The sequence below is a fragment of the Echeneis naucrates genome, chromosome 21, assembly GCF_900963305.1.
Source record: "Echeneis naucrates chromosome 21, fEcheNa1.1, whole genome shotgun sequence".
Lineage (NCBI taxonomy): Eukaryota > Metazoa > Chordata > Actinopteri > Carangiformes > Echeneidae > Echeneis > Echeneis naucrates.
In genome coordinates this window covers 16,894,799-16,922,792 of record NC_042531.1, presented here as the reverse complement: position 1 = coordinate 16,922,792, position 27,994 = coordinate 16,894,799, and the positions used below count along the sequence as shown (strand labels likewise).

Here is a 27,994-nt window from a genome sequence, read left to right as displayed (position 1 = left end):
TTGATTGAATAATACATCTATCCCTTTTATGGGCTGACATCTGAAGGGCTACAGCGTTGTCATGAAATAATGTCTGATGCACTTCAAAATGAAAATGGCAATGTAAGCTTTAATAGCAAACTATTGTCATTGTCAGGGTTTTTTTTTTTAGATAAAACCTTTGGCATCCAGCTTAAGGTCTACTTAAAGGTCCAAAAAAATAGTTCTTGATACAAACTTGCATCGCTCTGATGTGACTAGTGGGCTGTGCCTGTGTTGAGAGCATCAACCAACACTTCCTGCGATGGAAAAGCACAAAACAGCACCCTCTGTAGGAAGATGTAAGAAGCACACACCACTGGAATGCTGCAATCATTCACCCCATGATGCCCAAGTGGAAGATCAACAAAATAAGTCTTTTATAGATATTATAGTTATCTTGTTATAATTACAAGCAGCTCCAAACCTGAGTAGTCATAGAATAGCTTTTTTTCTTCAAACATACAAAAACGTATGTACATTTATCTCCACTTCCTGTAAACAGTAAGTAAGTGCTCTCCTTTTAAATCCCTTTGATGATTGAAACATGCAAATCATATGCACAGTACGTAAGTATAAAAAGAAATAAAGACAAAGTAATTGAGGAGATGAAATTTTACATCTAAGGAAAAAAAATTGCATCCATCAACAGTACTAAATGGAATGCCAGCAAACGTAACTTGAACTCATCTCCAGCTGGCCACTGGCTTCCTCAAATAAACCGTAAAAATGTGATTCAGTTCAATTATTAATAACACTTAATACTTTTGTTTCCCCCTATGGAGATCTTTAAATATTGGGAAAAATCCCGTATGATGGAAACATACACACAATCCTTCCTCACCACATTCCACCAGCCCACCTTCGCACACTCCTCGAGGCATTTCAGGAGGAAGGAGAACCAAGCAGCAATTCAACACTAAAAGAAAAATAGGACTGAGCATCAAAGTCCAGAGATGTGACAGTCAGGAAGCATAATTTTTTTGTCTAGTCTCCCAGAAATTGAGTAGTCCAACAATACTTCTCATGTTTTTGTAGATAAGTTATTCTGCCTTTAAGTAAAGGGTTTATCATGACATAAAGAGTTATTTTTCTAGGGCACTTGACAAGGAGGTGAGCATAGTCTTCAATGTTTCAACTGTGGGTAGTTTGAAGCCATTTCCATGTGCTGGCCATATCTGCAGAGGGGTGGACTCAATGTCTCTGCTCTCCCACTTCATGTGGCGATTCACTAGGAGGAGGGTACTGCTGAGAGGTCCGCAGCCCACCTGGGTGTGACAGGAGGGAGGAGGAGAAACAAGAATAAGGAAGACGAGCAGGAAGGAGGGAGGGAGGGATGGAGGGAGGGAGGGAGGGACGGAAGGAAGGAGGTATGGAGCAGGGTTAGCCAAAGAGCTGCAAGCCAGATGAGACACACTGCAGTACAGGAGAGGAGCAAAGGGGAGAAAAGGGGGAAGAAAAAGATGAAGTACCTGCAGCACCAGTGCCACCCTTGGAGATTTTGCTCACTTTGGAGCAAGAAGTGGAGGATGCGGAGGGAGGGTGGTTGTTGTGACTGCCCTCTGGGTACACCCTCTTGCGTGCTGTAGATGAAGACAAAGAGCCGGATCCTGGAGGAGCGAGTGTCATCCCTTCCATGTTGACCAATCCCGGGGTACCTCGTAACAGGGTGCCCCCACCACCTGGGCCCTCGGGACCTCCTCGCCCATTGCCGCTGTGTGTGTGAGGATGACTGTGCTTGTGATGGCGATGGAGGTTGTGCTCCACTCCACGATGTTTCTCCTTGTTCACCAGTGGGCTGGAATGTTTACTTTTGTTGTTGGTGGTCACCATGCCTTCATCCGATGAGCTGTGACAGTCTGATGATGACACTTTTATCTTCATCTTAAGCTCATCTTTAATGGGTTGACCACTTCTATCCAGCTGGGAGCTGCCACCCGACCCAGGAACAGCCAGCCGAAGTTTCAACGAGCTTTTGTCCCGTTTGTCAATGTGATGACGTTTATCTTGGCCTGAAGTTGAGGAGGAAGGAACTTTAATTTTCATTGGGGAGGCAGTGGTGCTGCCATCACCACAATGGGATGTTTGGTGGGGCTGTGAATGTTTTCTATGGTCTACTTGGCTCATAGACGATGGTGCATAGGTAGAAGAGGAGGAAGACGACATTTCGCAATCCATTGTGCCCCCATGCTGCTCCTGCCGGCGTTTTGGCCCAGAGACAGCAAGCTCTGCAGCATGTTTTTCTCTGTATTTGTCCAGAGACAGCTTCTGAGCTGGAGAAGGTTGTGGTGGATGGGGCTGAACCGGTGGAGGGTATGCAGGCAGAGATGGTGGGTGATGTTTGCCACCCCCACCAGCTCCCCTTTGCTCCTGTTTGACAGGGTTGAAGTCTAATGTTTTCTCAGTCTTGTATATTGGTGGATGTTGGAGCAAAGAGGAAGCGGAGGTCTGCAAAGACAGTGTCTGCTCTTGGATGGAGATGCTGAGGGGCTCCTGTTTTATGCAGGCTGAACTGTATCCTGCTTGGTTCGATTTGCCCTGGGGCCATTCACTAGCAGGATTGTATGTGCCAGCCATGGTGTCCAAGGAAAGGAGTGCACCTGCAGACTGAACATTCATGGGCATGGTGAAGGTGGCGCCTGCCTTGGAAAAGCTTGGGTTGGATGAGGACATTCCAGAAATTGAGGCATCAACTTGGTCTTGGAGCATGGATGATCCGGCAAAGGAGTTATCCATCAACTGGGTGCTCTCACTTTTGGGCTTTTTGGCAGCTTGTGTCGCCTATGAGGGAGAGATTTGTGAGATTGTGTGGAGTTTAGTTTTAATTAGCAGTAAGCTGTCTGATAGAGGTCCAAGGGGTACAAATAATTAATGCAAAAGGATTTGTTTTGCAACTGTTAACCCTTCAGTGGCTATAACTTTGTCACAAAATTGTCAAGCAGTTATTTGGTAAAACAGGCATGCTAAAACTGTATGTTTTCAGAACTTTAGAACTTAATTTTGACATCCAAGCTTTTTGCTGGTTTTTTAAAGGACCACTCAATTGTACAGAAATGTGGCCTACCCTCCAGTTACGTATCCTCTTTAACCGACTGGGAGTCTTTTCCAAAATCTGCAGAAACTCGTGGGTCAGATCTGCAAGTAAAAGACGTTTTTGTTGTCTGCTGCTGAACATACACAATGGAACTGTGTCTTCTCTCATTTTTGTAGAATACGAGTTAGAAAAATTTTAGGCAAATGCTTACAAAGAAAAAAAAAAAAAAAACAAATACAGAGAGTACAATAAATGTATCTATCTATATAATGTATCTATCTATCCATCTTAAATTCAATGCAATACATTATGGCAAAGTAAAGTGACTCACCATCAAGCAGCTCCAGAGTGACAGAGCTGTCCACATACTCCCACCAGTGTTTCCCATCAGTAGAAACTGGGATCTCCCAGTTAGACCACTTACACGCCAGGTGGATGCAAACACAGGCGATCACTGTGGGCTTGTACTGGAGGCAGAAGGTAGTGAGGTGGAGACTGTGTGGTGGTATGTGCAAATGATTGTGTGCAGTGTGTGTAAGAAAGTGAGAATTTCACATGTGTGAGGGCATCGGAGCAAGTTAGTTCAGGCCAGGTGTAGTCAGGATTGGTCCCACATGTGGAGAAAAGAGAACAAGAAGGAGCAGATAACTTTAATTTACAGGTGGCATTGATTGGAAAAGACAGGCCACAACTTGAGTTTAGATATGCAAAACTCTGTTGACAGTATAGGTGACATTTAACAACGTTATAATTAATGTCATAATAAAGGACAGATTCCCTGTGTGAGGTGAGCATTTACTAACAATTTATGTTTGAAGTCATTTGGTCGGTTTTAATTTTTAAGAATCAAAACTACATTCAGGGAGTTGGTGGGGGGCCACGTAAAGTAACTAACTGTAGCATGCCCATTGTAAAACACTGAGGCCACCCATGTGACAGTTGCATATTTGCAGTTCTCATTCTTTGGACCTCGTTCACTGGGGTTAAAAATTTAGCAGCACTGCTGCCTGTAATGGAGGTACACTGAAGTCTGAATACTAAATTAAACATCATAGCTGTCCAATAACTCAACCACATCATCTTACATCAATAAGATAGCAAGAGTGAATTAAACATTCATTTCACAATCAAAATAAACCAACAAACGAATGGCTACCATCCAAGTATTGAAAGCTAAAATGAAGACACAAGCTGCTTTTAAACTCCTTTTTTGATTTCTGGCTAAGTGCACACAAGTTCTTTTTTGGAGAGCCAGATAAATCAGCTAATCAACTTAGCATTTAGGCTTTTTCTATTCCCAAAGTGGCAATGAACATAGTATTGTATTCCTTATGAATCAAAGATTCTAATGGGAAACGTAGTCCATGTTACGATTAGATTTGACAGGATGAGTATCTGTAACAGTTTGGTAAAAGCTGGATGGTAACCTTGTGCAAGTACGATGTCTGGAGGCTGTTCTGCCACATTATAATGACTTCAACCAAAACAAATGCGTCATGGCCAGCTCTTTCGAGCATGTGGCTAATGACTACACTAAAAACATATCTGCCATTAAATCATACAAAAAAAAAAAAAAACATTTGAGTCTTTATAACTACATTTAAATGCATTTGTTGTTTGAGCTATCTTTACAAGACAGTTGGTTAAAGGTTTCATTCTCAAAAGTGTTAAAACCTCTAACATCATTCACAGTCAGCATCCAGACATTGTCAGAGTTGGAGAAGTTAAATACATTAATACCAAATCTTTTCCACCACTGCCTACATTAAAAAGACCCTTTAAGGACCCAGTTTTCTTTCTAAAGGTCATATCAAGAAAGACATCTTTTTCTCACTTAATAATCCATAAATCACCTTATGTACTTTGATGTACACAAGAGATAATCGATGGCTTTGCATACTTTACAGGTCCTTAATGGGTCACAATTGTGTTTTCTCTTCATATCTTTTACATAAAATGTAGAGCAAGAAAAGAAACAAGCAATATTGCAAAAGTTGAAAATATCTGAGGATATAAAGCATGTTTAAAAAAAATGGATATGAAAAAGAAAATGTTAAAAATGATTTTGCGGTACTTACCGGAAGAACCTCTACGAGAAATGTTTACATCTGTGAAATCTTTAGCTGCTATTCAGGCTACCAAAGTGTCTTTCTCTTTTAGAATTATGCACTTTTTCGCAACCAAACAAACATGTGGGTTTCAAGCGCACCACTACACTTCACATCTTGCATTCAACCCATCTGTGCCAACACATGGTCCCTTGTACAATACACCGCACAGCGGCTGGGGCCGGTAACGCTACAAGCCACCCTGTCCCGCTGCCTTTGAACAAGGAAGGGGAGCTGCGGGGGAGGAGACAAGCGTCCCAACAACCACCAGCGCAAGTAGGGCCCGTTGGACACTGAAAGGGTACCCTGCATTACAGGAAGCTATGGTGTGCAGTCAAAGTGCAACAAAGGAGGGGCAGGATAACAACCTGTTGGTAGCCATGAAATAGGAAGTCTGTGCCAGATCCTTGCTTGCTGTAGAAGACAGAGACACAAGAGAAAGACAGGCCAAGAAAAAGGGATTACTATTTATGGAAGGCAAAACATTTTAATCTTTAGGACAGACTGAAAATTTGTCTTTTTAGAGTTAATTTTCATTGCACTGATTAAGCCAAGACTAAGACAGAAAAAATATTTGGCACAAACATTTTGTAGTTTTCAGTAACTTTGCTGATTTTTCTTAATTTGGTCTACAGGAAAAGCTGCAAGATACATCAATATTACAAATCAATTGCTTTCAGTGTCTCTTGATGACAATCAAATTATCATATTGCAAATATTCAGATTGGCAAACTAAATACATTTCTAGACATGTAACTGACAGTTTAATTAAACATAGGAACTAAGTTCAACACACCAATGACCAGATTACATGTGGTTTGGTACATTTTTAAAATGTGTAAAAAAATAAAAAATAAAAAATTTCAGCAAACCTCATAGTAGAATTGAAACATCCTACCCAGATACAAAATTACGAAAATCCAGTCTTCAACTTGGCCCAATAAGTGTCAAGATATTAATGCTGTTTATGTGCTATATCGTACAATAAACTCATACAGTCTTCAAAGGCAAAAAGAATAACGTGTGTGGTTATGTAACCATTAAATCAGCAAGGTTTTCACCCCCCTCCCCACCCATATCTGGTGGGACAAACAACACCAGAGGGCACAAAGAGCAAAGAAGGAAGCCTCTACCTCGAACTAGCTGGGAACATTTCACCACATCAGTGTGTGGGTGATCAATAGTAATTTCAAAGCCTGGAACAAAATACATGACAGGTGAGTTCAACACAGACACAGTTGGGAGGTGACATGTCATTTTACGATGAAATGTACAAATGCACTGAATATCCAAGTTATTAATTCAGAATCTACAAAGGTACCTATATGTTAAATATAAACAGTGGAAATTGATGGTCAGTTTTTTGTTTACACTACAAATTATAAATTGAGCACAAACAATTTGCTCACTTTCCTTATATTAAATATGTCGAATGTAATCAATCTGTGAGCAAAAATTTTGGTGACTGCAAAATAAAATGTACAAAAGTGAAATTGAGATCAAATTTAGAAATGATTGTAAAAATTTCATATGGCTTACTCAATACCATAGTTCGTGACTACTGTCAGCATGGAGAGAATGACATGCCACCTTTACATGATTTATTTAAAATACATATTTGATACGATACCCATACAGTAGCTAATAAGTTTCAGTTAACAGGCTGTGATGAATGTGATCGGTGTTAAATAGCACTACTCCCTTACTAATAATGACAAGCCAATGATAATGATCATGATAAACAAAAGTGCTTTTTCTCTCGCTCAAGTCATCCACTCCAGTCACCACTACTTACCCAGGGTCTGCAGCACTATGGATTCAAGTATCACCAGCTCTTGAGCTTGCTGGAGGTATGCCTGAAGTTTGATAGACAGTCATTACAACACAATTGTAATGAGTCTATTAATCAAATGGCCAAAACTCCAAACAGAGAGGCTCGTTTTACTATTAATGTCAGTTCACTAGGTGCGGGTGTTTGTTGCACACCAACAGCAGGCCAGATGTCTAAGAATAAGACCCTTTGCACAGGAAGAGGGGATGTAGCACAGCCAGCTATACTGTACAGAGGGAAACCATGACCACTGAGAGAACAGAACTGGACAGATGTGGAGAGGGAATAAAAAAAACAACATTCAACCATATAATATGCAGAGCTTCCTGAACTTACATTACTTTTTGTGTCTAGAGGTTGTTCTTGGGGATTTAGGCAAGCATGTGCAACTTTGATCACATGTTCGAGTTTCCGAGGTTGCTCTTCCACTTTTGCAGCCAAGAATAAGGTGGTTGGAGATATTATCTGTGTGAAAGCATCAAGACATTTAAATACAAACCCAATCGCCCTGAATGAGCTCAATTCCATCAGTCTGCCCAACATGTGATTACAGGTTGCATGCCAGTAGTATTATGTAACAGGATACTTACATTTCTGTGGAATTTGGTGAAGGAATGGTGCATATAAAATCTATGCATGTAAACAATGGCTGTATTAATTGTTAATTGAGAGCTGAAAGGGAGGGAGGTCAAGGAAAATTCTGAGTCATGATCGATTTCAGGAATGAACTTAGCGATATGCGACTTCATCGAGCCGAAACACGTCGATGAGGGATTCATGTGCACAAATACACCATTTTAGATTAATAAAGAAAAGCTGGAAAGATGACCCGACGACAGTTTAGCAAGTGTATTAGCTTTAAGCTAATTATAGCAGTGCCATGTAGAAAATAAAGATTTTTCAGATAAAGAAAGCCATACGCCAGTTTAGCGAAGCGCATGAGTATTTGATTATTTGTCAAACCTAACTATAACGGATGGAGAAGGCAAGACTTCGTTTATCTTAGTGGGCAAGTGATTAGCAGCAGCTGCAAACTAGCGGCCTGTCCGCCATCAGCCTCTGATAGCTAGCTGGCGTGCTACATTAGCACACAGCTAAACGTACGCGTTTCTTATCGAGATTCCATGTGAAAACATATTAGTACAACAACACTTACACCAATGCGTGTGTACAAGTGGCAAAATGTTCGCCACTAACCTCAGCAACCCGTTTAAAATGCCTTAACGCAAAGGGCCCGCTCCAACGGTTAGCGCCATGTCTGCTTCCAGTCCGGCTGAGGGGTTTAAGTTTGTTTACAAAGGATACACGTTAAGTCTCTGACCCATATCTTGGATCAGATTCGCCGCTTGCTGTCGGTAGGAGAGCTCCCGATCTGGTTCTACTCCACATCGGCGGGACGGCGTGGTTTCGAGTTGCTCCCGGGTGAAAAACCACTTCGATGAGGATCCCCGGCACGCCGCCATTGCTCTCCAATGCTCACTGGGGGCATCGGTGTATCGGACGTGACGTCAATGCCGCGCTTCTTCGCTGGTGCGACTGTTGGTGCGACTGTTGGTGCGACGCTCAACGCGCTCGACTGACGGCTGATTGGTAGAAAGACATTTTATAAGGTGTTAATAATGTAGCCTTCTCTATTATTGAATGACATTAATGAGCCAAACAGGAGCCTAACACACTGAGATGCTAAATAATTCTCTCAGTGAATGAATTGCCCCAGTCAGCCATGGACTGATGTATGCCGGCAGGATGACCCTTAGTGACTTTGTGGCCCTTTGATAATTTGTGTGGTTCATGGTTGACATGACCAACCAGATGAGAAGCCTTCCTGCTCAGACATGGCAGGGATGGGATGAAGTCCATGAGAGCCATGAATGGAAGGCCTCTCCGTCCATGAGGCTAGAGCATGGGGCTCCTGCCAACACACCAAAAGTCCCTTATGGTAGAGCAACGGTTATACAGAAAAAAAAACATGGTTTGATTAACTTTGGAAAGTTTTCAGACCACTGTAACTGTGAACATTGTCCAAACATTAGGCCAAGAGTTTCTCAAACAATTGGTAGAGGCCTGCATGGTCCAATCCTGCGAAAACCCCTTGAAACAGGCCACATAATACTGCACCTTTTCTTTACAGATGTTTTTATTTAGCAATTCAAGCTTATTGGTTTGTAGCAAGTTATGTATTACATTAAGAAGAGAGGAATGAGGACAAGTCTCAGTAAGATTTCATAAAGAAATTAAAATCTTAATAAAAAAATAATTGTGATTTAGGGAGATTATTCCTGCGTGTTATCAGTAACAGCCTCAAATTTCCCTCTCAGAAGTTCTTATGTTTTATATTGAGTTAAAATAGCACAAAATAGTGATAGAAAAATACTTTATTATAACTAAACAAAGTTAACTTGCATCTCCTATCCACATTTCAAGGGGCTTTCTTTCATCCAAATGTGCATATCTGAATAAATCTGACATTAAATCACTGGATGCATTTCAGTTGTTACTCAAATTGCTCTCGTTCCAGTCCCAAAAATTCCAGTGCATTTCCAGCGAGCAATTTATCCTGCAGTAAAAAGAAATACGCATTAAATTATATAGGAAATACTGCACTTAAAAACAAAAAAGAAAAAATGCTTGTACGTGATTGATACGATTCAGCTTGCAGAATTTTAACCAGGTCTCTACATCAGAATACCTGACTACACCGTGTCCCTGACTAACCTTTTCTCATTTGCTATGTGTTTTAAAGTGAATTCACAGCAGCAATGCATGATTTTAATCTATGAGATGGAAATATTCTTACCTTTAGAGTCTCATCGAACTGATCCATTGACTCAATCAGTGACCCAGGTTCCAGCTCACCCAGTGGAAAAGGATAATCCGTTCCCAGCATAACTTTATCCTGAAAGAGAATTCAAGGAATTTATAAAACTATTGCACTACTGAGAACATAGACAGTATTAATGTCAGTACAAAGGCCAGGAACCATGTCATTAACAGAACCACTGTTAAAATAAGAGTTCCACACATAAAGGAGCCCTGTACAACCTGGTATGCAGGTTGTTTGTCCAAGGTTAAAGTGGTGTTCCAGAAATAACTGCTAATGCACTCAGACTACCCATGTAGTCTCCATGGTCTGTTCTGCAAAGCAATGTCTTTAAAATATATGTCCCCTCTCTAACCACGAATAACACATGGTGTGTGTTGAATGAATGAAGCTCACTCTTCCAATAACATCAACAAGTAACTTCAGAGCAGAGGTATCATGAACTAGGGAGTCAGTGTAGAAAGAGCCAAGATATTTCCGTGGGCTGATCTTGTTGTCGACTGCACACAGGTCAGGACGGACTATATGCCCATGGTCAATTCTGCCAACGGTGAATGGGAAAGAGCCACCTGTAACCAGATGGACAAGATACTGTGTATTTAAGGTCAAACAACACTAGGAAGTGCCATACACACATACAGTGAAAGTGCCTTGATAGATGTATGTGAAGTTCTTAAGCAACACCTGGTGTCTTCTGTACCTCCATGAGCAAAGCAGACTTTCAGTTTGGGAAATCTCTCGAAGACACCTCCAAAAATCATTGAGCAAATAGCCATGGTGGTCTCTGAGGGCATACCTTTATGACAAAAAGTACAATAAAATATAATGTTTCTTTTCGTAATTCTGGTGAAATGACTTGTTGCAAACAGGGTATGTGGGTTATTATCCCAAGTGGCAAACAAAATTGAGCATGCCAGGTCACCACTGACCATAATTAAAGTGCCTCAAATATCATGGGAAAAGCTTAGAAATCAGCACTGTGTGGGTATTTTAAGTGGAAGTACAATTATTTGGTTTTAGTGTGTTTATTGATTATTTTAGAAAACAATGCTCATAATGTTACAGCTGTGCTTTTACTGGTGTCAGTGTTACTGTTGGTTTATCGATTTTTCCTAGGCCATCTCCCTCACCCACCAGCCAGGGCAGCCAATACTTAGCCATCCTCCCATCAGTCTGCATGTCCCATGGGTGTACGAATATGGAGCAGCCCAGCTCCTCAGCTGCCTGTTGGGAGGACACACAACAAGACTTCTCTATGAATTTGCAATTATTACAGGGAAATCATGTAATATAAGCACACTTCAGTATGCAATGACTCACAGCATAGAAGGGATAGAGTTCGATGGCATTGAGGTCCCAGTTGTTGATGTGTGAGCCAATCTGCACCCCTGGGAAGCTCAGCTCCTTCACGCAACGCCTCATCTCCAGGATGGCCAAGTCAGGAGCTTGCATGGGCAACGTTCCCAGACCCACAAACCTCTTAGGGTGACTACGCACTGTCTGGGCCAAATCATTATTTAGCATGACACAGAGATCCAGTGTGTCGTAAGGTTTGGCCTGCAAACCGAAAATATAATTAATACAGGTAATTACATTAGCTGAGAAGCACTTTAATCATACATGCTTTTGAGTGTTGATACCTGGAAGAACAAGCATGGCAAAATAGCTACAGATAAGCAACCATGGTGCTGCACAAAGGAACCTAAATTAAATTGCTGTCTTTTTTCAGCATGAGTGGGTGGATGGAGCTCACATTAAGTCTGGGCATAGTAAACAATACTATGTAATTTCAAGCGCTCAGCAATAAAACGTGACACTGTGGCTGCAGAGTTTTTGACCTGCACTCACCCAGTAACTGAACATAACAGGAACAGTAGAAAGGGCTTGAACAGTCACACCTGAATATCAAGAACAAAGATTGGTAGTGAATAAAATGATGAGGTAGCTGTAACACTTGTTTGTGTCTCTCAATCTGTGCCTGTACCATGTCGATCCATCTCTTTCATGCGTGCGCTGGCATCCCAGCAGTTTTCTTGAATCACCCGGAACAGCTTTCCATCCCTCATCATCTTTGCTTCACCCTGTTATACAGCATTAACACCAGTCACATGTCTAAATTCAATGACTGCAGTTAATATATATATGCTGTCCCTCCAATGTAGAGTCAGTATACCTTGACAGGTTTATTGTTCTTGTTTTTTGTCATTTCATATTACAATTTTCAAGCTCTCGAGGTGAGGTGACATTTGGATTTTATAACATTTCAAAATGGGGCAACACGGCGGCAAAGTGGTGAGCGCTGTTGCCCCACAGAAGAAGGTTGTGGGTTCAGTTTCAGGGCCTAGGGCCTTTCTTTGTGGAGACTGCATGTTCTCCCCAAGCCTGCGTTGGTTTCTTCCGGGTACTTCGGTTTCCTCCCACCGTCCAAAGACATCATGTTTGGGTTAACTGGTGACTCTAAATTGTCCGTAGGTCTGAGTGTGAGTGTGAGTAGTTGTGTGTCTCTGTGTGTTGGTCCTGTGATAGACTGTCCAGAGTGACCCTGCCCTCACCCAGTTTGAGCTGGGATTGGCTCCAGCAACCCCTGCTGCCCAGAATCGAATAAGTAGCAGAAGATGAATGAATGAACAAATACAACCACATGATGGCAGCAGACAGCTGAGTCATACTTTAACACACGAAACGTGTTTTTTATATATATATTTCATTGCTGACCTAACTACCAAAACAACATCTGGTGAGTTTATCATCCCTGTTAATGGCTGTAATTAGCAAGCTCTCATCTTTGATGTCACACTTTGACTTTGTCATCTGAGATCTTGCTTACAACACTGGCATCAACAATTAAACAGCTGCACATCACCTGGCCCACCTTTTGCATGTATGTATGCGTCAATGCGACACGTTCAACTATTAGTCCAAAGGTAAACTGTTGTCTTCTGCAAAAAGTTCACTGGCCATGCAGCTGCCCGACTGCTCTGTGTTCTGTTGTGTTGCCTCGGTGTTTGAAGTGAATCTCTCTGCTGACGCAAAGACAACGTGCTGAGTTCTGCAGCTGCTCACATAGCCAGGAGCAGCCTGACAGGTCCAAAGGGTGTGGTGGAGCCAGGAAGAACCTGCTGTGTGCCCAGCATAGCATGCAATACAAGTGCATACATACTCATGTACACATACACAGACACAGCACACATGCTTGCCTATCCGTCTCTCTCTAGATATATATCGATATCTAGAGAGAGAAAGAGAATACCCACTCACCTTGCAGTGATGGTGAAGCTGGACAAACCCATCATATCCATACCTCTGTAACACATGAAAAACGTAATTAATAAAAGTGCTGCAAATATTCACATGAACAAGCCCAGGATTTGGTGCCTTCATGCGCCTTCCCAAATAAATCCTATATTGACTGTGCAATCACCTTTGCAAGGCTTCAGTCTTCTTCCTAGGAGACTATCAAGTCCAACAACCTGGATCAACAGAGTGAATGCCAGCTGCGGTTGTTGACTCTTTTGCATACAAATGAAGCCGCAAATGATATATGAGAGCAATACAGTCGGTAAAGTACCATTACATATCAGCAGATCAGCAGAACTGTGCACTTAGCAAATAGATTTAGATATATGCATAGTGAAGCTTGAGCTTTTAAAAAAGCAAATGGGAGTTTTAGGTACTTTAACTTTGAAAGGTGTGATGTCTTCCAGTAGCTATTTCAATGGCAGCTGCTTTCAAAAACAACAAATGCATGCCAGATTATGGGGAGGGATGATTAGAAATTAATTTCTGTTTAATGTTTTCGGAGCCCAAGTTCAACAACAGCTCTGAAGACATTTCTTGTAACTAGGATCCTTTATTGCTTTGATACTTGAGACTTCACAACTTCTCACCCAGTTCTATTAGAGTTGTATAAACATGGGTTTGAGCTCATATTGCAGCTTTGTTTGGGCTTTTAAAGTCTCCAGGTATAAAATATGGTCAGTAAATTTTGCTTTTCTGTGATTGATGTTGCCAGTGTGTTCCAGGCAACATTACTCCTACAAATCCAAAATAAGTGTGTTTGGATCGCAGTTTGGGTGTAATATCATTTTTTTCTGTTTTCTGCGTTGTTTGAACTGTATTGTAGTATACAGCAGGGCTTTTCTGCTATGTAATCTACCCCTTACTGATAGAAGAGATGAAATGTGCATTTCATGGAAATGTAAAAGTCACTACATCTGTAGTTCTGTAAAGTAAGAAAGCTTGTATGCAATTGCAGGCCATGCCTCCTGACCAACAATAAATGTGGGAAATTATTAGCTAAAGTCAGGACTCCACAGTGACAGAGACATAAGAGCAGGATCAGATAAAGCAAGGCCAGAGCCTCCTATTGATTAAAGTTTAACCATCCGTAGAGGAGACAGACTTATGGAGTGAGCTGTTAAACTCCTTGCTGACACTCCAGTGGGAAATGTCTGCACATGTATTTTTGACTGCTGTATTTAGCAGCATTGGATTCAAGGAAAAGCCCCTTCGGACACCAAACAGATACAAAGACTTTTTTTTTTTTTTTTAAACCCATTGAACCACACAAAATACAACCTGGTCCATAGATTGTGTGCACTGTAGGCTAAGGCACCAGGCTCTTATGAAAAAAGCAAAAAACAAAAACTCTGATCTTTCATGAACTTTTTCTTACCTCCTTAAGATTGGGCCACTCCTTTGGCAAAATGTGATTGTGAATATCAACCTTCATCCTCGTGATTATCTCCAGCAAATTTGAGATGTCTGGTTCAGAGAGGTCCGTTGCAATAAATGCACACACAGTCAGTAAACAACTCCTGTCCCTCAGCCTGAAAGCAATGACCGATAAGTGAGTGCATGCTAGGACAGCCTTGTCATTTATTACCGAATCTGTAGACCAGAGTTTAGTAGAGGTTAGCAGAGTTTTGAGCTGGCTGGTTAATGTTGCCAATACCTGCTTCTTACTTCATTATTCAGTCCCTCGCATCTGCAATGTCTTCACATAAAAGAACCCTAAACTGAGAAAAGAAACTGGGATAAGAAAGTATCTCCCATTTTTCTGGGGATCCCAAACATCTGTCAAAGGCCTCACTTTGAGAAGCACTGATTTACGCTTCTCACCAGCACAAACACAAACACACGTGGTTCAAAGCACTTTCACAGTTCTGAGGAAATTCCACTCACCTACACTATAGGTTGGAGTCAACCTCTGATAATTGGCTGACTGACTGACCTGTTCACAACTTTGTGCTTTAGCGCCCCCTGGTGGTTATTAATGCAGCCCATTAAGCGGCAAAGCAGAAGGCAAGGCAGGTAAGAAAAACCTGAGGTGTGATAACAGTTGGTATCTTTGAGCTTGATAACAGATGGTCAGTGGGGCCACTAAAATCGAAATTAGAAGGTTAATTCACCATCAGTAGATATGTGTATTATTAGATACGTACCTTAATAAAAACCATCAGTAGAAACAAGCTATGACTAAAAGCCCTTAATGAAAATTTGTACATAATTATAAAATCATTTGGAGAAAATCCCTGTGTAATAAATGACAAAGGTCTCTGGGTGTTGCATGTAGAGGTCTTCAGAGGAGGAGAGAAGGAGGAAGGGGAGGAGGGGAAAAAACTTGCTGGCACCGCCTGCCAGATTCGCAGCAGATCTCAGCAATTTATAGCATCGCCGCATCTAACCCGAAAGTCTGTGTAAGTGAGTGAGCCGGACAGGGTGTTTACATCCACAGCTGATCCTTGCAGTGTAGAGTTTCATTGCTGATGCCGGAGAAATAAATCCTCCAGCCCCCCTCCCTCCTATCTTCTCTTCCTCTCTCGCCATCTCTTATCTTCATCCCCTGCGCAACTGAGTCGACACCGGTGGTTTACAGGACGCGCTGGATGGCTGCTGCACTTAACGGACCGGTGTGAACCTTTTTTTTTTTTTTTTAATCTCCGCCTGCCTTCTGCCTTAGACCCCGAAAACCGCACAAAAAAACTACAGCAACAATGTCAGATCCGGTGACCCAAGAGTCCTACCCTGTCCCAGACCCGACTATTGTAGATCCCTGCCCGGCCACGGTGCGGAACGGCCAGTGCGCCCCGGATGGCTTCACCAACAACCACCATCAGCAGGACAAACCCCCCGGCCAGCCGGAGCCCTTCACCACGGGCCAAGAGATGAGAATCACTGACAGTGTGGAGGGAGAAGGTAAGTTCAGTGTTTGTTTGTTGGTTTGTTCTTTTAACTTACGGATGTGAAGGTGTGAGGGTTTTGGGGGGTGGGGTACCTTTGGGAGACGGCAGGGTTATTTTTAGTCTACGCGAGATATTTTTAGTCTTTTCTTATTTGAATAATTCATGATTGTCCTACATTGGCTGGATCCACATTCAAGCAAAAGTTGAATTCAAGGCTCTAAACAGGAAAACAAACAAACAAACAAACAAAAAAAAAAAAAAAAAACAGTTTCTAGTTTACCAGAGACATTCATTCATTGATAACAAGAGGGCCCCAACCTTTTTGCGCCACGGACCGGTTTCATGAAACAATATTTTCACGGACCGGCATAGAAACAAATAAAACCAAAGTGTTTAAAAACACAACTCAGCATGAAGCTGAATGTATGAGCGGTGGCCGAAGTGCTGATAAAGCCCATGTCTGCATGTGCAGGAGCCTGTCTCCTCTTATGATGCACGAGGTGTGTGAGAACCATCTGTATCAGTACATCCGTATTTTAATTATTATTTAGGACTCCTGATGTCGTCTGTTATATGCAGCTTTCTTTTTGTTGGAAGATGTAGGCTCCTCTTTTTCTGTCTCCTCGTCGTCTCCCCTTTCCAAAGAAGCTCTCCAAACACGTTTGCTTTTACTCATATTTTGCCAGCTTTTGGGCTTCATTTTTGATGGACGGTATCACGTGACCGAAACAAGCGCCTTGACAAGCGTCCAGAGGCGCAGACGGATATATCTGGTCATTTTTTTCAAAATAAAACATATTTGGGACTCTGACAAGCAATTTTTTAATTAGACCGGAACCACATGACCCGGTACCGGTCCCTGGGTCACGTGATTGAGCATCACTGATTCAGATCATTCCCAAAATCAGAATTGCTTGAGGGAAATCAATTGTTCATGCTTTAAAGCAGAAGTGTAATCCGAATCACATGTATGTCTCCCTGACTCTGACATGCATTTGCATTTGCTGAACCATACCTTTTTTTTACCAACATGATCCCATTCATCATCTCATGTGCATTCAAACTTTGAAACAGAACATTCCATAGTAGATAACAGTTATGTAGTAGCTATACATGATATACTCTGTACTCTGTTTATTTATAGACTTTTAGTAGCTGTATTGGTTGTAATTTATGTTTATGTTTACTAGATATGCTTTTAAGTCATACCTGTTATGTCAATTAGACCACACACCACTGATACTGTTTGAGTGGGCCAGGAGGACAGAGAAATAGATACTGAAGAAAATGCCACCTTGTGCCCACCCAGGAAAAGATATATACCAGGTCAGAAAGGAGTTTATGTGTCCAGCATTTTTCTTCTGGTTAAATGTGTTTGAGCTGTCTTGCTCCTTTAAGACAGCAATCAGTAGTAACACTGTAACTGATTGATTCTTGAAGGTTATTGAGCCCTTTAAGGGGTGCTCCAGGGAATCAGTGTGTCACACTTGCGTGAGAGACAGATGGTGGAAATGGTCGAAATCAAAGCAGCAGAGACTGAGCTCAGCTTTTAGCCCCTCACACGGGTCAAGTTCCGATACCACTGGATCCACTGCAACAAGATAGCGCCTTTCATTAATTGCTCTCTGTCTGGAGAACATTGTTTTAACTCTACACTTTCATTCTTCAAGGGTTTTTTTTTAAACCACTGCCTTCTCTAAACTCGAACAAAGGTAAATGTGAGCACATCACCATGACATCAGCAGTTATTTTCTCACAATTGGCAAACACTCAGTCAACCATCAATGCCACTAAATTTACTGGCAATTTTAACAAGCTAAAGCATTACTAACCGTGATTAGAGAGGGGACCTTTATGCATGGAAATTTCTGGAATGTCCATGTAATTTGTTGTGTTACGGTGTGACGTCACTTAAGGTGAGGTAAATGAAGGCCATTGTCTTAAAAGCTGCGTAAGCAGGCATCAAGCAGAAAACTTTAGTGGCACATGTATTGTGAGCACAATTAATTTCACACATTCACACACTCCCTGTCAACCTCCTCCTTCCTGAGTTTCCCCCATCGCTCTCCTGTTTACATAAATGTCCCAGTTAATGCTGTTGAATACCTCTGCAGTCATTCATGCCATGCCTTTCCCCTTTCCTGCTAGTTTAATAACAGTGTAACCCAATGTTAAATACTTGTTGGAAGAAAAAGATGTGACAGAGGCAAGTGTCAGAGAAGATACACACTCTGACACACACACACACACACACAGCCACAAGAACAAGCGTGTGTCATGGAGAACCGTGTGACATGATGTTGGGCACATGCCCCCTGTCTGATCCCTCAGCCAATGATCATGTGAGCAGTGATTTAACCATGCTCTTTCACTTCCCTCTCTGCAACACACACACATGCTATTTAGGTCTTTAACAGTTTTAATCAACTCTGGAGTTAGTTTTAAATCAGTTTTAAAATCCATTTCCACTTCGCTGACAGGTGTTCTTGCACTTAGTTAACATTAATATTCATAGAAATCCACTGTGGCTATTTCCATGAACAGAAAATGTCCTGTCACTTCTTAGAACAGCATACACTGGGACTTTGCATTACTGACCCCCCCTCTCCCCCCGCAGTTGCCCAGGTTTTAATTTTTTTCAGGTGACTTAATTTTCCATTAAATGCAGCAAACTGATCCTGTGTCTGTCCTAACTGATGCCCTCCAGATGATATGTGACCTCCTTCAGGCACAAGACCTCTGCTTGTATTCTTTGAAGTTTCGTTTTAAGTATCATAAAAGAGATCGATTCGAACCATATTCATTGATTTCGTATGAGCGTGTGGTGAAAATTGGATGAAAAAATGCAAAATATATTCATCTTCTTCCGCTTATCCATTTCTGGGTCGTAAGCGTTGCTGAAGCCAGTCCCTGCACACATTGGCTGAGGGCATGGAACATCTTGGACAGGTCACCAGTCCATCACAGAGCCAGCACACAGAGACAGACAGAGACCAACAACCACTCACAAACTTTTGATGACAAAGTTGACTACACAAGCCTGTGAGCTGCACTTTTTGAGAAGTAATTTATTAATACATACACTGTAACAGTCTACCACAATTGCACATAACTGCCTGAACCAAGCCAGTGTCAGCTGAAATAGTGTACTGCCTGGGGTGTGGAGGTTTGGCCGTCTTTAACTAAACAGTTGGTGGGAATCTGGTGAGGAATTATTCTAGTAACAGCATCATCTCCCTCTGGATTCTTTCTGCTCTCTCTCCGTCTGTCTCCTCCCACACTAGACAGCCAGAGTAAGCAACATCAAGACCTGCGGGGCAGAGTGAACTGGCCACTCCAGACTGTGAGAAAAATGTGGAATTATGAAAAAGAAGCACAAGTCAAGCAAAGGTGGCAGGCTTGGTATAATTACACCAGTGATTGTAGTGGTTCACTGTGAAATTGTACTTTAAAGTTCTGCCCAACCTTTTAGATTGGAACCTGCACACACCTGCAAAATACAAACTACTGGGGGTCGGAGTTTGAAATCTAACAGGTGGCGTACTCATGCCAATGAAAATGCCACACTTGTATTATGTTAAATGAACGATCTGAAGACTTTTTGTTGAAACAACAATTTTCAGGGGGACTGCTCTTCATTAAAATATTCCCAGAGTTTTTTGGAATTTTTGGAAGTACAAAAACACAACTCTGAGGTTCTCTTTTAAAGCCAAATACTGTTTGATTTTGCACTTCTAAAAATAGAATATTATCAGTTGAGATCATATTGTGAAAGTGACTTCTTACTGATAAAGTAATCACATGACTTTGTCAGCTCCCATTCAGCAGTTGTTTCTGGAATTATTCCCTTTGCTGTGACGCACAGTGAGAGAAAATTCCCCCAAAGCTCTACTTTTCTTTGGTCATTTTTTTAATAAATACCCTTTCTGTACATGAAGGCCAGGAGGCCTGAAAGAAAATCGCAATGCTCTAAATTGCATTCAGAACATAGGATTTAGTTTTCCCAAAATTTAGTTGCCGTTTACAGCACAGTGGCATAGATGTGAGTGCTGTTACCCCGCAAGGTAATGGGTTCAGGTTCCCGGCCTGGGGCCTTTCTTCTGTCTGTCTCTGTGTGTTGGCCCTGTGATGGACTGGTGGCCTGTCCAGGGTGTAGCCCGCCTTCAGCCAATGTGACCTGGAAACAGATAAGTGGTACATGATGAATAAATGAATAAATGAATAGCTGCCATTTACTGCTTGTTTATGAAACCAAGCTACAGCAATTTAAGAAGGAAATACCCATGACAATTTGTGGCTAGAATGATAACCATTAAAAGCCCTTTTGGATACCAAGGTTTAGGCTCCTCAATATTACATGAATCTGCAGAGCCAGCCTTACATTTCATGATAATAGATCGGCTTCAGGCAATTCAGAGGTAGGGCTGTATTGTCTGTGACTTCAGGCGAAGAGTGTTGAGCCATTACGGGAATGTATGCGGACCGTCTGTCTTTGTCTTTGCTCAGCGTGTCAGATGTTAGAAATAAATTTGCATTAATCTCAGGGACTGCTTCGTCCTGTTCATGTATTCTGTGTGATGGAGTCTGCAGGTCCATGAAGGTCAGTGTAGAAAGTACAGAATTGGCCCCTGTGCCTTGCTTCACCCGTGAAACAGCAATAATATTGCTGTTTGGGACTCCAAGATGAAGACACAGCCTTGAGAAATGCTGCAGTTTGCAAATTTACCAAATAATAAAGAGAGTCTTGTTGTTATCTAAGATCAAACAAGCACTTAAGCCACCCCAAAATGCCAAGCATTACACAACACCAGCTTTATGAATCACAAAGGAAGAAAATGAAGGAGTTTTGCACAACAACAACGTGGCTTTATGTGTCTCACCACAGGTCTCCTCGAGAGCAGCATGCGGCTGAAGCCACACGAGGCTCAGAGCTACAGGAAGAAGGCACTCTGGGTTTCATGGATCTCTATCGTGGTCATGCTCATCCTGGCTGTGGCAGCTTTCAGTAAGCATTTACAACACTGATTTATATATTTATTATATGTAACATGTAACATGTGCCAAAGCGCCATGTAAGTTTCTTGGAATATTGTGCCATATAGTGCTCAGTAGACAACTTACTTCTCAGGAGATATTCTCATCTAAATGTTTCTTTACCTTGATTAAAAGGAGTTGCTATAGTTTCATTTGATATTTTTGGGACAAAATATCACAAATGCTGAATTTATATATTTTTTTTATCGTATATAAAAATTAAACTTTCAACTTCAACATCCTCAGATTTTAAGGATGTAAGTTTGAAGGCTTTACCAGAAGATAAGGTAAATTTCACAAGCTGAGAATTGCTTGAATTTTGTGATATTTATTTGAAAATTAAAGCCTGAACTGGATTTTAGCGTATGTTAACAACTGTGTGAGTAACTATTAAAACAGGAAGGAGGGACGAGTGCAGGGAAGTGTAGAGAGACGTACCAGCAGTCTCACGAGGATGGGTCAGGGGCATTGGGTTAGCAAATTAATAAATTAATGCAATGCTTCCCTCCAGTGTTGCTAGACAGCATGGAAAAAAAGAGGAAGGCAGAGACAGTTAGAGATAGATGGATATGGAGGTGTGGAGCGATGCTCTGAAAGGTGCAATGGTATCAGGGGACGAGCTGGGATGAGTCCTGGCAGTCAGCATAAGGGATTTAGCGGTTGTGATGGCTCAACTTTAAAGAACACCATGGTGCTGTTATGTGCTGCCCGTGGCCTAGTTTCTTTCTCTTCACCCTCCTCCATCTTTTCTCTTTTGTGTCTTTTCAGCTTGTTTCCTTACCTACTACTTTCTTACCTCTGCTTTATCTGCTTTATCTGACTCACGCTGTCTTGCCCTTCTTTGCCCAGTGTTTTTCTTTCTCTGCACCAACACACACCGTCTTTATTTTTTTCTTCCGTCTCTCCCTGCACCTTAACCCACCCTCGCCCCCACCCACCGTCTGTCTCAAGGTAGAAAACACAATCATTTATTCATTTATTTTCTCTTCCCTCTGTATGCGGTCTATTTTTACTGGTAGGTCGCCAAGCAGGGTAGAATTGCCAGCCTATTTTCTGCCAGATTTAGAAATCCAAATAACTAATATCCTATTGTTTGTCTGCCACATTTAGTCTTTTTCTGTTTCCCTTGCCTGCATTCCCATTATCGTTTATTTCAATCTGTTGGTTACTCTTTCAGTTGTCAGAAATATTACTCAACATGCTTCATGCTATGAGACTGCTGGTGTTACTCTGACGTCAGCTTTGTCTGCTCACACACTAGTTTGCTTTGTTGTGATCCTTGTTGATCTAAGTGTGTTATCGCAGCATTTATATGTTCTTCATGCATGAAGTCCATGCAGACCTCTCACTGAACAATTTACTTTTCAAACACAAATGGCGGTCACATTATGAACTAATACCAATACAACAATAAAACTTGCGAAACGCACTTGTGTACAAACAAATGTCTGTTTCTGTGAGAGTGAGACAGTCTGAGTTTAGATGTAAATTTGTGCCTTTGCATAATGCAAGGAAAACACCGATTTAGCCCTTCAAACATGAAGGAACAAGTTGGTGATGCCTGTTTACTTATTCTGAGGCTTTTTTCTCTGCCGCCACACTGCTGAGGTACAGAAACAGTACATTAGTGGTCTTCTTCTCCTTTCAACATACACTATATTGCCAAAAGTGTTGCATATGAACTCAAGTGACATCCCATTCTTAATCCGCTGGGTTTATTATGACATCGGTCCACCCTTTGCAGCTATAACAGCTTCAACTCGTCTGGGAGAGCTTTCCACAAGGTTTTAGTGTGTGTTGATAACCCTAACCCTAATTTCTGACCATTCTTCCAGAAGCACATTTGTGAGGTCACAGGCCAGCTTTACACAGAGAATTCATACCAACTTAGAAAAAATACAAAAGTACACAAAAAACCAAAATAAAAGATACAAACCTTTACCTTTTATTCTATACATCTTAAATCACAACTGCTGCAGCAGAAGTTTGTCTTGGACAAATAAACCATTCCCTGAATAATGTTTCTGTTGTCAACAGTTAACCCAGAGCAGTAAACCTTTAACCCCCAAAGATGGGTCAAAAAAATTGCCGCTGGGTAGATTTAATATGTTTTACATTTAATTCCAAAAGAGTCATTTCCAAGAGTGTTGTGTTTTCCAACAATTACCTCTTTTAGGCCCAGATGTAAAATGCCATGAGCCTCCCCTCTACTTATCTGCCATCTGCCGGAGGAAGAACCCATCGTTACGTGAACAGCTGTATATTCAAACTGGATTGCTATTATCAGATGAGCCAGGAATTCATAGTGGATAATTTTCCCTGAGTTCTGATTGCAGACACGCAAACCAAATCACAGATAGCTCTTGTCACAGATAACTCTTCAGAATGCATCCTGATAATTTAGTAACTACTGCTGTCATTACTCTTGTTTTTTGAATAGAAGACAATGTCGTGTAGTGGAGTAGAATGGGCTCATGCACTGGCAAACTGTTGGTATGTTAATCTTTGCTGCTTAAACGTCTCATTCCTTGCTGTGTCTGTATGTGTCTTGTACAGCCTCTGATTCAATGGCATGTGCTGAGGCTCTTTTTGTCATTTACTACCAATTATATAGCAAGTGGCAGCTAGTTTGTGCAAGATTTGTAGCTTCAGCAGCATTAGGCATCACTGTGTAGCATTTTACTGCTGGCAGAATGGAGACAAGGGTACTTTGACCTGTCAGGGATAGAGTGGGGTCAGTGAGGTGTGAGCTGCAAAGCATAGCTGCCTCTCTGCATGACTCCTATTCTCTTTACTCAAGGGGAAACGGGCTGTGCACGTTCACTATGTAAAAAAGAAAAGGTGTTGTTTAAGCATTAACAGTTTAGTGTGGCTTATGCAGCTGGTGCATTACTGCAGGAATACAATACATGAAGGCTGGTGTGAAGGCTGAAGCGGCTTGTGTGATCCACTTTAAAGCAAAAGTTATAGTCCAGCAGGGCATTTGTCATCCTGATTCAGCCACTCCTTCTTTATTGATTACAGGTTCGGTTGTAATCTTGATGTAAATTGCTCATAGTGAATTATTAAGTGCAAACATCTAATACTAATGACGCAGTGTGATAGACACCAGCATCGATTACATAGCAGCACTCAAAGATACCAATGTATTGCCATCTCCTGCCATTTTCTTACCAGAAATACACTCCTATCTTCCTTATGCGGTTTTGGTAAAGAATGAGAATGAGCAGCTAATAAAAAGTGCATTCATTTATTCTCTTTCATAATGAAACTTTTCCACAGTGATTAACAATAGGTCGTCCGGTGCCTTGCACCTCTGTGATCTAAACTATTAACACACAACGCAGTAATGCTGCGCAACACTGTCATAATAAGTAGATCCCCTGCTATTTCTCTTCAGAGCGCTGCAGTTAGGTTATCTTCAGTGTTTTTGCCTTCTCACACCAGATACTTCATTCGCATAATTCCCCCTCCTGCACTGAGAGCCTGCACATTAATCTCGCACAGACACGCATACATACACATATAAGGGTGCCCTCCTTGTATTTTAGCTAATTACATAGGTTGAGGATATGAATATACTTCAGGCAGTAAGGGCAGACATGTTTGCAAACATGGTGAGCTCATGGCTTCCTTAACTAAATAAGAAGTGAAGGTGTAATCACTTAGATTTTTGTCACCAGGACTCTATTCCTGCGCCGGTTTCAAGGATTTTATTAAATTATGATATGAGCCACAGTCTAATTTTAACCGTTAGTGACGGAAGCGTCCACTGGGTGTTTGCTTTGGTATGTGTGGTTGCATTAATCTGTATATATCACGTGTGTCTGTGTGTGTGGGTCCTTCTCCTGTAGATATGAAATCTTTATTAGCCAGAGGATAATGTCAGAGCTATAAATCATGAGCACACTGTTTCCCATTTCAGTACTATGTACATTTTTCTTCTTCTCTAAGAGATTTGGTCATTTTCCTGCATCCATGCAGCCATTATGGTTGTGTTATTATTTGTTCATTGATATTATTATGAACATCTTGTACTACAGGACATGCCTGCATTTAAATTGATTTTTGGGTGTTTAAAACCCTGTTTTTTTTTTATTTAGCACAGCAGCCAAGATTGTCAAACCTTGTACACTGCATAAACGCAAGCTGCTGCACAGACACTTGGCCTGAATAAAACACAGTTTATAATCAGGTCATATGAACTTTATTCCCTTGCGCCCTTTAGGGTCTTTCTTTAAGTTTTAGTTTGTGAAATTTTAATCAATGATAACTTTGTGTATGACTTTTGTAGAATTGCACAAGATAACTTTTGGCCCATGAGCAAGCAGCATCAAATCAAATCAGGTTTATTCATGTAGTGCCAAATCATAACAAAGGTACATCAAGACACTTTACATATAGAGCAAAGTTGGGTAGAGTAGGAAGAGAATGAGAGCAGGAGGAGGGGATATTTAATACAGGTGCAAGCAGGAACATATGATGCTGCATGAAGTTCATAGAAACGATACTGTGTGGAGTTCAGAGAAATAAGGGAGCAGCAGGCGTTGCAGGAACATGGGTTGTGATGATTCAACACCTGCAGGATGCGGACAGGGAGAGAGAGGAGAGGAACTGGGAGAGACAGAGACTTCGGGAAAACATGGTTAGTAAACAGTTACACATGAAAACACTACTTAGAAGTAGCTTCGTTATTTCTCACTTGTGCCACCACTACAGGTACCCCTCAAAGAGATGAAATGAGCGTTTCACGTCACTGAAGCAGAAATAACTCAGTTTGCATAAATGGTAATTCTGTGGCTTTTTCTGTAAATGGAAGGATATGGTACAAATGTACAGTAAAAGGCAACAATAATGTCAGGTTGCATCTGTCAAAGTAGCAACCCTTTGAAACAAGTGTGTGCGTTTGTGTACACCTGCGGTGTCCTGGAGAGCCTTGATGTTTAGTGGATACCATGTGGTAATAGAAGGTCTACTGCACAGCTTCAGTCACCTGTAGGATCTGGTGACTGAACTGCATTAAATGTGAGCGCTGAAGTAGAAACACATTGAAATAAGTGCAATTTGGTCAATGTGGCTTTAACAACATGAACCTCAGACTGAGGACTTCATCTGTTGAAAAAGGGAAATTTAAGCATTTCTTTAAGTTGTTCGAACTTTTTTAGAGAAACTGAGTAAAAGTATTTTGTAATGCTACCAAACCTGTTTGTTGATTTTGGGAAATCATCACACACTGCCCAGGCCTGTACTGACTTTTCAACTCTGTTTAAATGTTTGGTCAGACCTTACTGCTGTGCTTCCTTCTGGTTTTGAAGAAACAAATTTCTTTCTCACACTTCTTTCTTCATCTTCGTCTTAACTTGATTATGCGATGTCAATGGAAATTAGTACAAGATAACTAGATAGAACTTAATGGGCTGAAATCAGGCAGTGGGGCTGAAACAGACAACCTCATCCATTCTCCTTTGTAATGTTACAGCTTTATGATGTATCCATTCATTTCAGTCATAAGATATGACTTTAAAAACATGCCTGCACACTAATATAAAAGACTAAAATGTTGAAAATATGTTCCGTTAATATTCATCCTTCATCATTTTGTCTTCATTGTCTTTTGGTTGAAATTTGTTTGTGCAGTCTATATGATAATATTTATTGGTAATATTTATTGATGACCTGGAGCTTTCAGTTGTAACAGCCAACACTCAAAGTCGCCTTGAGGAGTTTTACTGATAAACCCAGTGAAAAAACATTTGCCTTTCTGCAGCATTGCAACACTATTGATCCCCTTCTTAAGAAAAAAATGTTGTACAACCAAAGTACAAGGTAGTTATTTAAATGTTTGAACCTGTTTGATTCCAGCCCTAGACCATAGTTGTCCACCATCTCTGCCAAATAAGACAAATAATATCAACAAATCTGTTGGTATTCTCAGAAACAATGCCTACTGGTAACACTTTTTTTGGAGTACGTCCCTCACACACTCTTACCTCACTGGAATTGTTGGTATGCATTTTTTTTTATCAGCGGTTAGGAGCATTTTGTGTGTTTTGCTTGGCTGTCAAAAGCTCTCCATCTGGAGCTTAATTATAGGACAGCCTCTCTATGCAGCCTCACACCATCTTTTATCAGACAGCTCCACTTGTCTATTTTTAATCTTTACTGAGCCAAAGGAGTGACGTGGTGCAGCATGCTCAGATATAAATGTCAGAAGAGAATGTCTGTGTCTGAGTGCCTGCAAATGTGTGTGTGTTTTTTTTTTTTTTTTTGTCACACAGCATGGCTGCGATGTTGTTCGTATTCCATTTCGAGATCTTAAGATCAAGACACTCTCAAATTGGATGACTGTCTGAAAATCTATATTATTTACTGCCATTGCTGTCAGTGTAGTCACCAAATACAACTGCAGCTGAAGTAGTGACAAGGACTTTGTCTGGATTAGTCCAAGTTTTGACCTCTTGGCAAAAAGTTAGGACATTTGGGGGCTAATAGATATTATCACAAAATTCCACAGAAATTCTTTGTCCAATCAAAAGTGGAGTATGCGCCAATTGAACACTACAGTCTCAATAGTGTTGAGAAGTTTGATCTGGACTTGGAATTTTTGTGCCATTGTGTATTATGTGTTTGAACAGACATGTCAAGACAAATATCCTTCTTGGACAATAAAGACTATTCTATTTTAGAGTCATGCTGCTGGCCTGGATATACAATACCAGTCAAAAGTTTGGACACACTTTCCAATTCATTTTAATGAGAAAGTGCGCCCAAACTTTTAACTAGTAGTGTAAAGTGGATGATCATCAGCATAATTTTCTCAAATTCAACAATGCTCCTCCACAATCTAAGAAAACAACTCCATACTTGACTGTTATTGTCATCCTGGTGTTTAAAATCAGAATTTTTTTTCCTTGAATGCAATTAAGAATACAGGATAAGATGATGTTCAAAAGCTGTCATGAG

The 27,994-nt window shown here is 41.2% G+C and overlaps 3 protein-coding genes across 5 annotated transcripts in view; 1 reads left to right on the top strand and 2 right to left on the bottom strand.

The window, feature by feature from the left end:
• Nucleotides 1-132: 132 nt before the first annotated feature.
• Nucleotides 133-8,477, bottom strand: ccnt2a (cyclin T2a). Of its 3 annotated transcripts, XM_029530836.1 has the most exons (10): nucleotides 8,297-8,477; nucleotides 7,582-7,663; nucleotides 7,328-7,456; nucleotides 6,956-7,016; nucleotides 6,294-6,356; nucleotides 5,529-5,574; nucleotides 3,384-3,547; nucleotides 3,083-3,153; nucleotides 1,491-2,799; nucleotides 133-1,286 (listed from the first exon to the last, which is right to left on the bottom strand). In XM_029530836.1, the coding sequence occupies exons 1-10, from the start codon at nucleotides 8,452-8,454 to the stop codon at nucleotides 1,213-1,215; spliced, it is 2,157 nt and encodes a 718-aa protein (XP_029386696.1). In that variant the 5' UTR covers nucleotides 8,455-8,477; the 3' UTR covers nucleotides 133-1,212. The 3 variants fall into 3 exon arrangements, 2 of the variants coding, with proteins under 2 accessions (XP_029386696.1, XP_029386695.1); XM_029530835.1 differs by having other exon boundaries at nucleotides 133-2,799; XR_003842371.1 differs by lacking the exons at nucleotides 133-1,286; nucleotides 1,491-2,799; nucleotides 3,083-3,153 and having other exon boundaries at nucleotides 3,411-3,547; nucleotides 5,131-5,574.
• A 993-nt stretch (nucleotides 8,478-9,470) lies between these two features.
• On the bottom strand, nucleotides 9,471-14,544 carry acmsd (aminocarboxymuconate semialdehyde decarboxylase). Its single transcript, XM_029530968.1, has 10 exons — nucleotides 14,488-14,544; nucleotides 13,071-13,115; nucleotides 11,797-11,893; nucleotides 11,661-11,710; nucleotides 11,133-11,369; nucleotides 10,943-11,036; nucleotides 10,513-10,608; nucleotides 10,209-10,381; nucleotides 9,789-9,887; nucleotides 9,471-9,548 (listed from the first exon to the last, which is right to left on the bottom strand). The coding sequence occupies exons 1-10, from the start codon at nucleotides 14,542-14,544 to the stop codon at nucleotides 9,486-9,488; spliced, it is 1,011 nt and encodes a 336-aa protein (XP_029386828.1). The 3' UTR covers nucleotides 9,471-9,485.
• A 1,264-nt stretch (nucleotides 14,545-15,808) lies between these two features.
• The window catches only part of LOC115062376 (transmembrane protein 163-like), a 42,485-nt gene continuing 30,299 nt past the window's right edge, over nucleotides 15,809-27,994 (top strand). Inside the window, exons 1-2 of the mRNA XM_029531026.1 lie at nucleotides 15,809-16,010; nucleotides 20,883-21,002. Coding sequence (XP_029386886.1) covers nucleotides 15,809-16,010; nucleotides 20,883-21,002 — 322 coding nt within the window. The remainder of the gene's footprint in view (nucleotides 16,011-20,882; nucleotides 21,003-27,994) is intronic.

Excerpts from the sequence above, each read along its gene's own strand:
- ccnt2a (XM_029530835.1), bottom strand. The coding sequence starts at position 8,454 with ATGGCGGCGTGCCGGGGATCCTCATCGAAGTGGTTTTTCACCCGGGAG. Across the intron at positions 7,457-7,581 it reads TCACCAAATTCCACAGAAAT|ATAATATCTCCAACCACCTT; the intron begins GTAAGTATCCTG and ends GCTTTCACACAG. Across the intron at positions 2,800-3,082 it reads AGAGGATACGTAACTGGAGG|GCGACACAAGCTGCCAAAAA; the intron begins GTAGGCCACATT and ends TCTCCCTCATAG.
- acmsd (XM_029530968.1), bottom strand. The coding sequence starts at position 14,544 with ATGAAGGTTGATATTCACAATCACATTTTGCCAAAGGAGTGGCCCAAT. Across the intron at positions 11,711-11,796 it reads GAAAGAGATGGATCGACATG|GTGTGACTGTTCAAGCCCTT; the intron begins GTACAGGCACAG and ends CTTGATATTCAG. Across the intron at positions 10,382-10,512 it reads AGTCTGCTTTGCTCATGGAG|GTGGCTCTTTCCCATTCACC; the intron begins GTACAGAAGACA and ends ATCTGGTTACAG.